The sequence below is a fragment of the Macrobrachium rosenbergii genome, chromosome 42 (genome assembly GCF_040412425.1).
Source record: "Macrobrachium rosenbergii isolate ZJJX-2024 chromosome 42, ASM4041242v1, whole genome shotgun sequence".
Taxonomy (NCBI): Eukaryota; Metazoa; Arthropoda; class Malacostraca; order Decapoda; family Palaemonidae; genus Macrobrachium; species Macrobrachium rosenbergii.
This window is the reverse complement of record NC_089782.1, coordinates 25,074,143-25,092,076: the sequence shown is the minus strand read 5'-3', so window position 1 is coordinate 25,092,076 and position 17,934 is coordinate 25,074,143. Positions and strand designations below refer to the sequence as shown.

At 36.3% G+C, this 17,934-nt stretch overlaps 1 protein-coding gene across 1 annotated transcript in view; it reads right to left on the bottom strand.

Moving 5' to 3' along the window:
- Positions 1 to 8,297, bottom strand: part of LOC136828077 (cuticle protein AMP4-like) — a 36,791-nt gene extending 28,494 nt beyond the window's left edge. The window contains exons 1-2 of the mRNA XM_067085803.1: positions 8,196 to 8,297; positions 6,793 to 6,998 (exon numbers count right to left, since the gene is read on the bottom strand). Coding sequence (XP_066941904.1) covers positions 6,793 to 6,998; positions 8,196 to 8,204 — 215 coding nt within the window. The 5' untranslated portion in view covers positions 8,205 to 8,297. The remainder of the gene's footprint in view (positions 1 to 6,792; positions 6,999 to 8,195) is intronic.
- Positions 8,298 to 17,934: the final 9,637 nt, after the last annotated feature.

The following is a 17,934-nucleotide window of genomic DNA, read 5'->3' as shown; positions in this document are numbered from 1 at the left end:
GAGACAAACAGCGGCCATCCTCAAACACTGTATTTCCATTTGGCACGGCTAGAAGGGGCACAAGGTCTCGGGTAAACACACCCGGGAATACAATTCCCCCACCCCGTAAGGCGGGGTAGTGCCGTCACTGCACATCAGAGGGTGCACTATAGGCATTACTAAAGGTTCTTTGCAGCGTCCCTTCTGCCCCCAAGCTGCAACCCCTTTCATTGCATTTACTCTGTCTCCATTCATATTAGCTTTCCTCCATCTTGTTATCCACCCTCTTCTATTCTAACAAATTGTTTCATAGTGCATCTGCGTGGTTTTCCTCCTGTTACACCTTTGAAACCTACCTACTCTCAATTTTCCTTCTAGCGCTGAATGACCCCATAGGTTCCAGCGCTTGGCCTTTAGCCTAAACTCTACATTCCATTCCATTCCATACAATTCCATTACTCCGTTTCCCTCTCTGCCTAACGTGCGACCAACGAGGAAAAATCCGCGACCGCTTTCATGTTTTCGCTCCGTCTCACCAACGGTAGCGACGTCCGAGATTATTGTCCAGTCATTACGGATAATTGGTAGGGACGTGACGCCTCATCGCCTCCAGTTCGGGCATCACTCTGCACTGAATGAAAGGTCGGGTCGACTCCTCGCTGGTTGCTGACCTCGGTCTCGTAAGGTCGTGCGCTTTGGAAGCATGCGCGCATGAGTGATTATAAGGCTGCAGTTTCTGAATGATGGGCGTAAGTGTCGCGGACCTCCTACTTTAAGGGGATTTTATTACCGTTACTTTTGCGAAGGTTCTACCTGTCTACCTATCTATATGCATATTAACACTCGTGTGCGTGTATGTAGGAGATGAATGTATTCTATGGAAGCATTCATGCATGCAGAGTTTTTACTTTATCCATACACACATATGGAAATTATTGTATGTAGCCCCTTCACTTAATGACCCGACCCAGTTTAAGAAGCGTCTGGTTAGTTCAAGAGGTGTCATTTCAGTTGCATCTAAAATCATCTCTGCATTAATTCCATCATAACTTGAGTTTTTTTTTTTTTTTTTTTGCTGTTTCATAGAATATAAATTCTAACATACAGTATATATATATATATATATATATATATATATATATATATATATATATATATTTATATATATATATATATATAATATATATATATTATAAATATATACAGTATATTATATATATATATATATATATATATATATATATATATATATATATATATATATATATATATATATATATATATATACATATATATATATATATAGAGAGAGAGAGAGAGAGAGAGAGAGAGAGAGAGAGAGAGAGGTTAAAATAAGCTTGAGATTTCCAGGAAAATACTAATATAAGAATATCATGGAACAGTCTTTCACCTGAATCCATAAAGCATATTGGAATTCCTCTCATTTCTTTCCATTCCCCCTCCCCACCCCCCTCTCTCTCTCTCTCTCTCTCTCTCCCTCTCTCTCTCTCTCTCTCTCTCTCTCAGAGGGGTGGTTTGATAAAGAACATAAAAATACCCATCCCTTCAGCCGTCGCTTTTAAGAAAATGCCACCAAAGATGCACCGAACTCATACTGGAACCTTAACTGCATATAAAAATGGACCTGCTAATTGCTAGGCAAACTATAAACAATAAATAACATTATCCCACGGGCGCAACGGACCGTACCTTATGAAGCTTGGCAGATGAAACCTGTGGGATAAATTTTATAAGGACTCGGGAATGGCAGGATATGGTACCTGGGGGGAAGTAGAGGGGAGGGGGGGTGGTGTTAGGATTGAAGAAGGATATAGGTAATGTTTATTTTGAAGGAACAGTGAAAGTTCCCGAAAGAGAAGGTCCTCTCGTAGGCGGGTCATGGGTCGCGGTGGTAGTCATTTCAATAATTCGCTTGTTTTCTTGTGCCTTTGTTGGAAAGTTTAAAAAAGACTACTGTAAAGGTTGTTGGTGAGGGTTCCACAAAATGATTATAAAGAATACGGTAGTTGATTGTCAGGTTTACAAGTGACAAGTTTGCACACATGCACACACTTTTACACATATATATATATATACATATATATATATATATATACATATATATATATATATATATATATATATATATATATATATATATATATATATACATATATATATATATATTACATATAATTATATATATGTACATATATGTTATATGTATGTACATATATATACAAATATGTACAGATATTTATATATATATATATATATATATATATATCTCTCTTTATACATACATACATACATATAATTCACTGCTTACTTCAGCCGAAGCCCAATAAAACTCGCTGGCGTAATGCATTTCAATTCTCTCCAATGTTGGTAAACTGCTTTTACCCCAGTAACAAAAGCATAAAGACGAATTCTATAATACAAAGCTGAAATTCACATCCTTTCCTGTGTCCATTCAACCGGCGGGGGAAAAAATTCCATTGCATTTCTGAAGCGTTGAAACTTTCAAAGCGTATGTACCTCACATCTTTACAACTGCCTTGTCACCTTAGGCAGGTTACAGCATATGGTTTGCCTTAAACCTGATTGTAACCATATATCCATCCATGTTTCTCGGACTTGGCTCAGCATATTCTGTTGCCACGACGGTCCGGCTTCTTGCGTTTGAGTTCCTTTACTTAACGCTCAAGGACACTGAGGGTTCTTATTGATTTGTTTACTTGTATATTTATTTATTTACATATTTATTTATTTATTTATATTAATCATTACATGTAATAGTGCTTTGATTCTTAACTTTGCCGTACTCTTTCCAGTTTACACATTATTATTATTATTATTATTATTATTATTATTATTATTATTATTATTATTATTGGTCAACAGATAACGAACCTATCTTTCAAGGTACCGGAAGTTTTTCTTCCGGTACCTTGAAAGATAGGTTCATTATCTGTTGACCAATAATAATAATTATAACAACAATAATCAATAATAATCTCATAATCGCATGAATCAATAAATTGGTGAAGAAATCCACAGTGGTGTAGATGTAAATACAGTACGTATTTTAGAAATGTATATACAAAAGAGAGCTTTCGAGAACCCACTCGATTATCCTTCTTAATCTGATTGAGAAGGAGAATCGACCAGGTTCTCGAAAACTCTCTTGTATATATATTTCTAAAATATGCATTTACATCTGCACCACTGTGAATTTCTTCACCAGTGATAATAATAATAATAATAATAATAATAATAATAATAATAATAATAATAATAATAATAATCAGTTTCACTGAAAACTATGAAGCACATCTGCTTTTACCGACAGATTCCTCATTTCGTGCCGTGAACTTAACATCGAAAAGTACAACTTCTTTCACGATAACCTCTGACATGGGAGAACCAGTTTCCAGAACCCGTTCTGACACGTGTGACGAAACTCATAATATATTTGTCGTCTGACAAACGCTTTAAAACTGATGATGTTCCACCACTCAAGGCCGTTCATCCAGCTCTTGAAAATAATATTATTTATTTATGAAAGGAAAATTAATTTAGCAACTTTTTTTAATCGCTCCGTAACGAATGCATCGGAGATTTATCGCTTAGAATATTATCTGTTCGTCGAAGGCTGTAATGCATGCTGAAGTGCTTGTAAAATGCTTGCAAAAGTCATTCCCGCTTTGTTGGGCCATGTTTATAAGCGGTTTTTCTTGCTAGTCGTAGGATTTTTTTTTATTATACAACATTTTTATTCATTAAAACTGGTTTCTGGGATACTTTATGGTCGAGGGTAGTGGTGTAAGATGTTGAATTGAATTGTTAATATAGTTGAAATGTTACTATAATTATAATGGTCATTCAGTCAGGATACGAATTTGGGAAATATGAATTGTAAACGAAAATCATAACTGACATATTAGAATAAGGGTGTTATTAGCGATATGTTTATGTATTAGCCATATGTTTATGCATATCGCCTAGAATGCTCTCTCTCTCTCTCTCTCTCTCTCTCTCTCTCTCTCTCTCTCTCTCTCTCTCTCTCTCTAGCCCTTTGTTGGCCGAATCGCTTGAGCTTCAGACTGTCACTCGATGGGCCGGAGTTCACCTCCACGGCCGGCTGATGAAGAGTTAGAGGAATGTATATCTGGTGATAGAAATTCGTTTCTCGCTATAATGTGGTTCGGATTCCACAATAAGCTGTAGGTCCCGTTGCTAAGTAACCAATTGGTTCTTAGCCACGTAAATAAGATCTAATCCTTCAGGCCAGCCCTAGGAGCTGTTAATCAGCTCAGTGGTCTGAGTAAAACTAAGGCTATATACTTACTTTCTCTCTCTCTCTCTCTCTCTCTCTCTCTCTCTCTCTCTCTCTCTCTCTCTCTCACTGACAGAACTGTACAGTCAATATGAGATCAGTCTTAGAAATGTTCATTACAATCTCTCTCTCTCTCTCTCTCTCTCTCTCTCTTGCTCTCTCTCTCTTGGAAATGTTCTCAATCTCTCTCTCTCTCTCTCTCTCTGAATTGCACAGTCAATATGCGATCAGTCTTGGAAATGTTCGTACAATCTCTCTCTCTCTCTCTCTCTCTCTCTCTCTCTCTCTCTCTCTCTCTCTCTCTCTCTCTCTCTCTCTGAATTGTACGGTCCATATAAGAACAGTCTTGGAAATGTTCGTACAGTCTCTCTCTCTCTCTCTCTCTCTCTCTCTCTCTCTCTCTCTCTCTCTCTCTCTCTCTCTCTCTCTCTCTCTCTCTGTAAGGTCTGTAAGGTCTCTGAATTGTACGGTCAATATGCGATCAGTCATGGAAATTGAAACAGGTGTTGGCACACATTGCTTTGCTTATACATACAGGACAAATAAGATTTGTATTTGTTCTTATGCCAGTAATATTTTCTTAGCCTCAAGGATTAACAAGGGATCAGAAGTAACAGGAAATAATATACCTGTAGGTCATGTATTGTAAATATCGGTGATGCATCGTTTTCGAAATTAAAACCTACTTGGGCAGTCAGTTATTAATTTTAGCGAATCACTTCCTTACTATTATCCTCGTTATTCATATTTTTTCTGGCAGAAACATATAGATTTGTAAGAGCTCCCACTTTTAAAGTACTTGTTGATTCATGTTTATTTAACTGACAATCTAACAGAAATTTACGGTTTGTTTTTTATGCACAGAGTAAAGACAGTCCATTGGAGCGCAATCAAGCAGTAACAGAAAGGAAGAAGAATTATACACTTTTTTGGGAGACGAACTGCGCATTATTTTCTAGCCTTCGTTAATCGAGGTGGGTGATTATCGTTGATTCTAGCTGTCGTCAAGTTAATTCATGTTATATATAACCTCTTGACCACTGTAATAGTATCTAACAAACCAAGATGTCACTGGACTTTGACCCTCCATTTATGGGACGATAAGAATGGCTCAGTCCTGTCTCTGCTTGTATATGTGTCTATACATATATATATATATATATATATATATATATATATATATATATATATATATATATATATACATACATATATACATACATATATACATATACATCCGAATACATTCATTGTAAAATAACTTTATTGATTGCTTAGGTATTTGTACATTTCTGTGTGACAATTTTGAAAATCGTAAGATGAGAAGTTTTATTTTGGAAATTCTCTCTCTCTCTCTCTCTCTCTCTCTCTCTCTCTCTCTCTCTCTCTCTCTCTCTCTCTCTCTCTCAATGTTGTTTATGATTAAAAGTTACGGTTCCAATGATATTTCAATTAAAATGACAGACCAATTCTTTATTTGCGGAACAAGCTGCTTGGAGAATGAAAGCAATGACATACCAGATTTCAAGCACTCCAAGTTCGTGATAGTGAATACAGGCCAGGGTATGTTAGTCACACACTATTTTTCGATATAATTCTAATCTCAAAATAATCTTTTATTATTTAAAATGTCATTAATTTCACAAAAAAAAAGATCTGACATAAAGCAGTAAACATCATCTTCAAAACGAGAGAATCTTTCCGCGCATGCTCAGTATAGATGCCTCGTTAGCATATCTCCGGCACACACTGCATACCATAAGGATGTGTAAGACGGTGTTTGAAGATGGCCCTAGAAGTTAAGTTAGACCTTCAGACCATTAGCCTATTCTACTTTCTCCTCCTCCTCTTCTTCTTCTTCGTGGAAACTTCTTCTTCAGTCGTGATTCTACTTTCGCGACCTGCTTGTCTTGTGCTCGATACATTATGACAACACTTCACGGAAGGAGAGAGAGACGTGTTTTGCTCAAAAACTTTCAAGTTTATTATGTGACAGAGTGATACAAAAACCAGTCTTACAGAAGAAGAAAACGTAAGCTATTTGGTAGAGTACATCGCTGAGAAGTCTCACTTCTTGTAAGAAGCATTTCTTCATCCGTGTTTCTCACACTGAATGAAACAACATATATACAAGTTTTTCGAAGGAAGAAGAATGACTAGAGATAGAAGACGAGATGGTTTACTCGAAGGTGATGCCTTCAGCCCTCTGTTGCTCGGCGATGCGGATCTGCTCGATGGCGTGGGCGGGAAGTGGGTGGGGTGTGGGGATGTCTCTGAGGCTGGAAGCCGTTCTCGTTGGCGATGAAGCGAATCTCGGCAGAAGCCTCCGTCAATAGAAGGCTGCAAGGCGCAACACGATTAGCACAAAGGTTCCACCACTCACACCAAAAGAACCAATTAATCACAATATTTCATAGAGGAGTGAAAACAATAGACTAATGAATTAGAGTGACTTGAGACTGACTGACACTTACAGGTAGACTCCCTCCATGTTGACCTGTCCCTCTGAACCGGGTGTTCCGGAGACCTGCATGGAGATGCCGTTGTCGGCCTCGAAGGCGTAGTTGAAGTTTCCGTCGCCGTTGTCGACGCGTTCGTCCCTCAAGATGGCGACGACAGGGCCGTCTCCCTGAGGCTTGGGGGCGGCATAGGCCAGGGCGGCGAGGCAGAGGACGAAGACCTAAAGAAAATTAATTAAATTAATTAAACTGAATATTATACTCTCACAGGGCTCGCTCGTAGGAACTGTATTTCAGTGAAAGGTGAAAATGGAGAAAGGCAAAGTTAAAGAAGCTGAACAGCTAAAAGAGTAGAGATCAAAGGGAACGGATGAGAAATAAAAGGCAGAAATCAAGGCATCTGGATGTAAATGGACCTTTTAAAAGGGTACTTTGCACCGTCTGCAGAGTACCGCTCAAGGCAAACTTTGCGGTAACTCCCTGCGGAGGTGACACTGAACCAGTCCACAGAGTTTCACAGATGCTGTAGGTAAGAAGGTTTGAAAATATATCATAAAGACAGAACGTTACAAACCAAGAGGTTTCAAGGGAAGCAGAAAAAGTGGTACGAAATAAAAATAATTAAGAAACATAACAAAGGAAAACAAATGAAACAAGCCATGACATCTGATTCATGTGAGCCCACACAACGAAAAAGTTTTTGCACCAAGTTTGAACTTCTGAAGTTCCAACGATTCAATTTGAGGATTAAGAAGACCATCTCAATTAAAAAAAAAAATGTTTTCGACTGCTGCGTCACATGTTCTATAACAATAATTTGAAGCTTAATCGTTTCCACATCCTATTCATAAAAACTGCAAGACCTTCAACAAAAATACCTGTCGAGTTAATGTAACCAACGGGATTTATAGAAATTAATAAACAAGGAAATTCATGTTTATGTGATCGATTGTATTAGCTTGTCTAAAAGCTATATACGACTTCTCTTACTGTGAAAATGTTTATGAAGCATGCTTGGAGCTAGTGAATATTTTTTCATATTTTTCTTTCAAATTACATATAGCTGAAAACACTTGCGACAGGCAACAGAAAAAGTTTATAAACATTTCCCAACAAGAGCAGGAGTGACTCTTGTAAGCACTTCACAAGCACTTGAGCGAGCATTACAGCCTTCGACGATGCATCAGTTACGGAGATATATAAAAAAAGAGTTGCTAAATGTTTTCTTTCATAAACATATAAAATCATTTTCAAGAGGACCCAACCATTTGAACGGAATTGGATAAAAACGGCCTTGAGTGATGCTGGCCATAGTCTTCGGGACGGCAGTTTACGTTTACTGTAATGATCAGTGAAGAAGAATGACCCTATAGAACTTAGCAAAAAGTATGCAAAGAAAAGTATTAGCATCTACTCACAGCCTTCATGTTTGCTGGACGCAGGTCAGGAGCGATCTGGGTGTAAGAGATGATCCTTAAAAGCCCTTTTATATCCCTCGGCGAGAAAGGCCTTCGTCATAGAAGGGCCAAGGACACAGGAGATTGTTTCGGGTAGGGGGTCTATGGGGGCCATCTTTAGAAGGGCATCCGCTAATGATGATACCGCTAAGGACGAGACACATTCAAAGGGACTTTTACGACTTAAGGGTACTTGGACCTAGACTTCCCTTCTCCAGGAGGGGTAGTGCCGTCAGTGCATCTCACGTGGTGCACTGTAGGTATTACTTAAGGGTCTTTGCAGCGTCCCTTCGGCCCTTAGCTGCAACCTCTTTCGTTGCTTTTACTGTATTTCCGTTCATATTTTTCCTTCCATTTTACTTTCCGCCCTCTCGTAACAAACGTTTCATAGTGCAACTGCGAGGCTTTCCTCCTGTCACACTTTTCAAACCCTCAAAACATCAATTTCCCTTCCAGGGCTAGACCTCATAGGTTCCAGTGCTTGGCCTGTGGCCTAAATTCTATATTCTGTTCTAGACTTGCCTCTGAAAAGACCCTACGGTCTGAACCCCTCCCTGCTCGTCGGGAATTTTTAGCAGTTTTTGATTTTGTGAGATCACGGGGTCACGACGGACATGTTTCTCTGCCTTTCTTGACCCGTCTGACAGGTCAGAGACGCGGGGTCAGCTAGTCATCGGCGAGTGTCTCCGAGAATAAAAATGGCGTTGCTTAATCAATTTCTGAAAACCACGAAGAGAGAGACGTTTCCTGTTAGAAGAGGCAGAGATATATATTGAATTTTCAGACATGTACGCGGATTTTTTTTTTTTTTTTTAGTATCCTACCTTCCAATATACGTGATATAAACATGTTTATTCATTAAAGGAATAAAAGTAAGCACTGAGATAGTAAGGATAGGCAAGCATTTCATGTGGTTCTGGAGTCAGTATTTTCGTATGTCTTGGCAGCGGTTGTCACAAACAGCCTCACAAGCGCTTTTGTCAAAACTATCCGTTATTATTGTTGTGGTTGCCATATATTTTCCTCTTTCTTTCCTGACGTCCTTCAGGACAATATCAGTGGATACAGACAGTGATTTAGAAACAGGAACGTATGGACCTAGAACAAATTGATATATATATATATATATATATATATATATATATATATATATATATATATATATATATATATATATATATATATATATATATAGAATAAACCAAACACAATCATTATGGAACGAAATAATTTCTGACTCGCTTCAAGATCGAATCAGGTGTGACTTGGTTCCCAGCGGTCTCGTCTTTCAATTGAAAAGACCTAGTTCGATCTGATGTGAGTCAGAAACCATCTATATATCTATCTATATATATATATATATATATATATATATATAACATATATATATATATATATAATATATATATATATATACATACATACATACACACATACATACACACACACACACACACTAAAATGATTTTGATAAAGATTGAAAACAAAAACACTGAAACAGCGACAAACTCCAAAGCATTAGGTTATTCCAGGGCGTTCGCCCCACAATCGACAGTGACCCAGATCGGTAGCCGACCGAGGCTCATCAATTTAAAACCCCTTTGGGCTTTTATTGGACTACGTAGCGAAAAGCGTTACCTGTCCTACTTCGTAAGCAAAACTAAATTCAAAATGGCACGAGAAGCCTTCTTTAGTACTGAAGTTTTACAACATCTCGTCCCGTTGCATTCCAAAACCAATTTCGCTTTCACCGTAAAAGCTTTCAGTCGGTTTCATCAGCTCATTCCGTACACCATGCATCTTCAACATTCACCATATTGCACCACTTCCAGTTCACTCAGATGCTTTTTCTGAATTCATGTAAGCTACATAAAGCTTTTCCCTTTTTAGTTTTCTGTAAAAGAAAACTATGATTGCCAACTTTGTCTGTCCGTCCGCACTTTTTCTCATCTGCCTCAGATCTTAAAACTACTGAGGCTAGGGCTGCAAATTGGTATGTTGATCATCCCCAACCAATCATCAACATATCAAATGCAACCCACTAGCCTCAGTATTATGTTATTTAGAGTTAAAGTTATCCATAATCGTGCTTCTGGCAACGACAAAGTATATAGGCCACCACAGGGTCGTGGTTAAAGTTTCATGGGCCTTGGCTCATACAGCATTATGCCGAGACCACCGAAAGATAGATCTGTTTTCGGGGGTCTTGACTATCCGCTGTAGCGGTTGTACAGAAAACTCGATTGAGCCGAAGTTTCATTTTTTACTTGTTTCTTGTATTTCTTAGTGAACGCTTGATAACGCGTTTCTTGATCAGTGTATAACTGCTTGTCTAAACCTTCACTGCTGCTTCTCTATAAATCCTTTTAATATTTGTCTCCCTTTCTCAATTAGAATTATATAAAAGTTCACAGCTACACTTAATGTTAGTGTAGCTCACATCTATCTCTCTCTCACCTCTCTCTCTCTCTCTCTCTCTCTCTCTCTCTCTCTCTCTCTCTCTCTATCTATATATATATATATATATATATATATATAATATATGTATATATATGTATATATATACATATATATATATATATAATATATGTATGTATGTATATGTATATGTAATATATATATATATATATATATATATATATATATATATATATATATATATATATCTTATTATAAACAGGATATAAACCGCCAATCCTTCTGTTTATTGATGTTTTCTTCTTACGTTAATCCTTCAACTCGTATAATTTTCCTGTGCACACAAACGAACGATTCGACAAAGCACCTGATGAAGTTATCCGGCCAATTTGCTAAAAACTATGAAGCCGGATTAGGATTTACCCGAGGCTCCCTTGTTTCTTTTTTTTTATTTTCTTTACCAAATACTTTCACATTTTATTGAATCTCCTAAACAGGATAAGGTTGGGTATTGTTTTATACTTTCGCCGTAACGTGCGGTATTGTCTGTGTCTAAATGCATTTTGTATGTACAGGCATATATTATTAGATTACGCGCATGCGGGAGACTAACATAAAACTAGCTATGCATGCACACGCAAGCACACACACACACATACACCCAAACACACAAACACGCACATACATATATACTGTATGTATATATATATATATATATATATATATATATATATAACATATATAATAACTATATGTATATATACATCATATATATAATATATATATATATATATATATATATATATATATATATATATATATATATATACATCATATATATAATACATAGATATATATACATGTATATGTATATGTATATATATGTGTATGTATATATATACTAACTGACAGAAACAAAGTTTTCAGGAGACACTGAAGTTTAAAATAGTTAACAAAATATTTCGTAGGTAATGTTGAAGCCCTCGAAGAATCTACGAGCGATGACAAGGCAAGAAATTTGAAGTTTATTTGCTAAAGAACTGTAATCCATTAAACACAGCGGTGGACGGTAGACAAATGGTCTTTCAATTAATGATTACAGTACTCTTAATTACCGAAGTATGATTGCTTCTATGAGAGAGAGAGAGAGAAAGCATTAGTGTCAAGCACTTTACCACTGTAAAAGAAAGGAACTCCATTCACAAATAGTTTCGACAAAAAGAATTTCAAGTTGGTACACCCGAGAAATTAACTTTAGGCCCGGGTGGTGGGGGTAGGGTGGTGGTTTGGTTTAGGGGGAGAGACAGCCACCGCATATGGACAAGGGACAACCATTTAGGGTTGCACACCTTGTCCAGAGAATTGCAGCCATATTTGTTCAACATACACGCAAAGAGCTTGGCTCTTTAATAAGGCTGTTAAATTTGTTTACTCGCCGCTTTTCCAAGGTTACTTCCACATATCTCCCCGTTATCTCCCCGGGGCGTTTTCTGAAGGAGAAAGAGCGGCAGTCAGTCTTCATGTGAGGAGAATCGTAGTGTTGAACTTCATTATTATATATAATCTTCTTGGCAGGACTTTTGTTGGGTTACATCTGCATATGCAAACACGCTCATTTATTAAGGTTCGTGTTCTTAATGCAACTATTTATATTAATTAAGAACAACACATTATGACTCAGGGTAAAAAAGGCACGAAATTTGCTTAGCGATTCTTCATAGATGATGAAGGCCTTATACGAAAAAAAACTTAAGTACATAAGAATGGCAGTAAATATAGGTACAAAAATCAATAAATTAAAAATAGATAGGAAATTAAATGAGTTAAATATCGCTGTTGAATATTTTGGAGAGGAAAATGGCATATCATAATGCCTGTTTTGTGTTCATATAGACCTTTATATATATATATATATATATATATATATATATATATATATATATATATATATATATATATATATATATATATATATATATAATAACATATATATATTCCCGTCTTTACAAACCGACAGACAGTTTTACCACGCGACCTTCAAAGCATGAATGAATATGTTTTTATTACCTTATTAATAAGCATTTGACCATTTTGTCAAAAAAATTAGTATTCAGCTCTGCCGTTTCGACCTTCAACATTACAGGCAGGAATTATATTTTCACTTTCTTGAACTTTTCCATCACTTTGCCAGCTCTAATATATTACTCGCAGTGACTTCTAATGAATGAAATATGTTAGCGTTATAATTATAGTAGTTTGAGGTGACTAGTATTTCAAATATAAATAATCGAGTTTTCTTTCCTGCGTCATGTATCGATATTCTATAGTTATTTCATTGCGACAGAGGTAAGGACCGAATTCATTTTATTACCCATTTTATGTGTGGATTTTTTATATATATTTTTATAAATTTATGTTCTTTTCAAGGCAGTTTTCTTTCTGATAATCGTTCATGAATTCAAAACTAATTCAGAGGTGACGCCTGCTTGTACAAAAAGGTACAGATATTTATATTTTTTGGGACTCACAATTAGCGTTTAGCAGAAATGTCGGCACTTTCCTATCATAACTATTCATTGAATTGTTTATGTATTCTAGCGTTGCAACAACGACTAAAACCATCGATGCTATAAATATACTTGTGTTCATAAGTCAATCAAATTAAAAGGAGAAAATACGTTAATTTATCTCAACTTCCACTCTTTAAAATTCACTTAAATTCACTCTGTTGGCTTCCCAGGCATCATTGTGACTCGTTACCTGAGTTTATGTGCAGTGAGTTTTAGGATGAGGTCGCTAGCCCCATGCCCTGACAGATGGTCACTGAAGAAGCCTACTGCGTGCCGTATGGCGTCTGGCATTCATTCATGGTCACCCACACAGGCGCTAACCGGACTCAGTGCTGCTTGGCTTCATTGTGGTGCAGAATTAAGAACAGGAAGCTCAGTTCTTCATAAACTGATAGTTTTTCTCATAAGTCTGTCTTTGTCTGTCTCTGTCTATTAACCCATCTATCTAACTATTTTGTTGTCTGTCTACCTATCTATCTATCTATCTGTCTATCTATCTATTTATCTATTTAACTTTTTCTATCTATTTATCTATCTGTTTATCTTTTTCTATCTGTCTATCTATTTAACTTTTTCTATCTAGCTATCTATCTATTTTTCTATCTATCTATTTAACTATTTTTCTATCTATCTATTTTTTTCTATCTATCTATCTATCTATCTATCTATTTCTCTATATCTATCTATTGAACTATTTTTTTATCTGTCTATTTTTCTGTCTGTCTATCTTTTTAACTATTCTATCTATCTATCTATCTATCTATCTATTATCTATCTATCTATCTATTTAACTATCTGTCTATCTGTCTAGCTATAATTTTGAATTTGTGGTTCCATAGATGAATATCATAATATGTTAATAATGTTTTTGTTATCTATTTATCTATCCGTTTATCTATGTAATTATAATTTTGTATATCAAACTATAATTTTGAATTTTGCGATGCATAGAAATCATGTACAGTAGACAGTACTGTTGATGATCATAATGTTTTAATATTTCTGATATGTAACTGTTAATATTCTAACCAGTATCGTAATTCACTTATATCATTTACTATTTTACCATCTTAAACAGGAATCTAAGTCCTCCTGCAACTCTCTCTCTCTCTCTCTCTCTCTCTCTCTCTCTCTCTCTCTCTCTCTCTCTCTCTCTCTCTAAAGAATAATCGATATATAATAATAATAATTCGTGACCGGCTAAATCACGATAGGTAACCCCGGATAATAAAAAATAAAAAAAAATAAACCCTAATACAATATGGCGACCAACGAGAAAAAAAAGAACACCGCTCAAATTTTAATATTCACCGTGAGAATCTCGAGGTAATCCATCATCCGCGTAAAGGAACTTGCAAATGCGCCTGTCGGGGAGAATCGGCGAGTCGGCGACTGACATTTCCTGCCTGTTCTGGAAATATTTTCGGCGAGAGGCCACCTATTCCTTTTATCAGGTGGAATTCGAGTTTGTTTGTTTTGTGAAAGTGAATATTCCTCTTCGCCTCTCGCTCCGGGTCGTATGAAGCGTCACCCTTTGCCTGATGGGTCGTAAATTTTGTGTGTGTGTGTGTGTGTATTTCATATATTTTTTATTTATTTATTTTGTTTTTGGACATGCATTCTGTCGAGTGGAAGTTTAATTGGCAGTTGATTAATGAGGATAATAATAACAATAATGGTAATGATAAACTTATTTATTAATGTAATAATAATAATAATAATAATAATAATAATAATAATAACAATAATAATAATTCATTTTTATCACTGCTCTTAAAACCAACAATTGTTCAAGGCTCAAACTTCAAAGATAAACTATTTCAAGTGTTTGGCGATAGAATACAACCCTCGTGGCTTCCAATTTCTCTGTTCATGTTCAAATCATTGTCAAGAATTTTTATTTTTACTCTCATCATTATTATTCGTGCTATCATTTGTAGCCAGAACTTCTTGTCTTTTCTTTTGACTTAGAATGTCCCCAATAGGCCCACGAGAGGGATGGAAGGGTCATTAGATGCTTGATCGAGTTTGACAGACCGAGGGCATGGCATAGGCCGAAGAGGAGATGATGATGATGGATGGAACATGATGGTGATGGATGCCAGCGACCTCCCTCCGTGCCACAGGTGATGGTAATAGGGACGATTATGATAATGACGTTACTTATGATGATGATGATGATTACACTCAAGTGCTAATTAATGCCATCAGCTTCCTAATGAGGTTTAAATCACTTCGCTTCTTCAATCCTCTCGTCCCAGGAGCAACGAACTAATTACCATCTATAATTACCCCGTAGGGGGTTAGTGCCGTCTGTGCACCCCATGCGGTGCACTGTTGGCATTACTTGAAGTTCTTTGCAGCGTGCCTTCGGCCCCTAGCTGCAACCCCTTTCGATCCTTTTACTGTACCTCCTTTCATATTCTCCTTCTGCCATGTAGCTTTCCACCCTCTCCCAACAATTGATTCAGAGTGCAACTGCGAGGTTTTGCTCCTGTTACACCTTTCAAACCTTTAATTGTCCATTTCCGTTTCAGCACTGAATGACCTCATAGGTCCCAGTGCTTGGCCTTTAGCCTAAATTCTGTATTCACTATATTTACTAAATTTATCCCCTTTTTGTATTCACTACTTTTATCAAGAATGTATAGTTTTATACATTGTACATTCATACATGTAGACCATATATATATATATATATATATATATATATATATATATATATATATATATATATTATATATATATATATATATATATATATATATATATATATATATATATATATATATATGATCTATATTCACCTAATTCACCTACTTTATTAAAGACCGCTGCTCATACATAACTTGGCGTGTATACCGAGATTTTAAACTAGGAAATGACAAAATTCTCCTTTGGATCTGTTTTGTACGGCTTTGGCCTTGTCTTAAAATGTGGCTAGCTGCAATACAGAATCATCAAACAAATCGATTACCTGTTCAGTTTTTATTTTAGGTTACTTTCAAATGACAAAATACCTTTAGTCATGGGCGCAGCTCAGCAAACTGCAAATGACAGATCTGTTTTCGGTGGCCTTGTTATACTGTGATGACTGCGCTGCAATGAATCCCTAGGACTTAAATGACAGAATTGCCTTAACGAACCTCTTGGTCTAGATAACTGTTATTGAGTTTAAATCTTTTACCGAAATAATGTATGGGTTTAAATCTTCGGTAGTAACGAGTAGATTTCCGTTTTCTTTAACAATGGATCGAGACTTCGTTTTCTTTTTTATGTTACCGATTACAGATCATGGATTATACTGTTATTATTATGTGTTATTATTATTATTATTATTATTATTATTATTATTATTATTATTAGTATTATTTGTAGTAGTAGTAGTAGTAGTAGTAGTAGTATAACCTCTCGTACTTTCGTAGTAGTAATCACACAGAATAACCTCTCTCGACTCTTAAAGATGTTAGGTGAATGAGAACAGACAATTGAATACCTTGCCCACATGAAATGAGGAAAGATTTGCCTACTTTTATTAATATTCATCCCTTCATTCCATGGCGCTGACTGGCCGATGAACACAGGTTGAAACAAAAAGTAAAACAAAATTAGAAAATTGACGCAAACTTTGACCACCCTGTAAAAAGGGGTCATGGGTCGAAGCGAGGCCTGAAAACCATCTTAGTTGGCAGGTAAAATCGTTTATCGTAAACAGATTGATCTAATAGTTTAAATTGGCGTCTCAACGACGATGGTCACCGACGTTATCATCATGATCATCATCAGTAACAGTCAACAGTTGGAGATGGAGAGTACGTAGATGATAGTGATATTCGATAATGATGCAAGGCTACGGACGGAGATGGTGAAGATGATGAGTTGACGAAGGTGGTGATGGTGCTATTAATATGCAAGTCATCTCGGTAGCCCGTCTTTACGTGAAAGTGAGGATGGCAGGAATTCCAAGGGCAAATCTTTCGGTAATTCCTTGGCAGGATTCTATGAGTGACGTTACCTTACGTGCTTTGAGATTTCGAAGGGTCCTTGTTTAGGGTTTATGCGAATCTGCTTAGTTATAAACCGGTATTACAGAGGTGTGAATTTATATATATATATATATATATATATATATATATATATATATATATATATATATATATATATATATATATATAGATTCTACTGGTTTCTTTTTACCAGATACTTGTGTAATTATGTTAATCATAATGCCTTCTTAACTTCTCGATTTCTTCACATTTTTTGGGTACAACACACTTGTCCTACAAAGTGTATCAAAAAGATGTTAAGAAATAGAGAGGTTAAGAGGGCATTGTGATAATGCGACCTGGAGTTTTGTTTAGATTAACATGGCCCTGTGCCATATGCCAGCACGGGCTCTTGCTCATGAAAGCAGCTCGTAAGCCACAAACCAAGCAGGATAGAACACTGCTGTTTCAAAGACTGGTTTTTGGTGATTTTATAGTTGGCGTTCGGTTAAACCAAGCTCCCATTGGCAAGAAACCAAAATAAACCTGCTGTCTTTTCTGTATGTCTCTCTTTCGTGGACCATTGATGATAACAGTACGTTACAAAAGGTATTTATGAAGTAAATCCTGTGTTTATGTGTGTGTGTGTGTGTGTGTGTGTGTGTGTGTGTGTGTTGGCGGGGGGCGGGATGGATGACACAGCACAAGTACATACAAATAAAACAC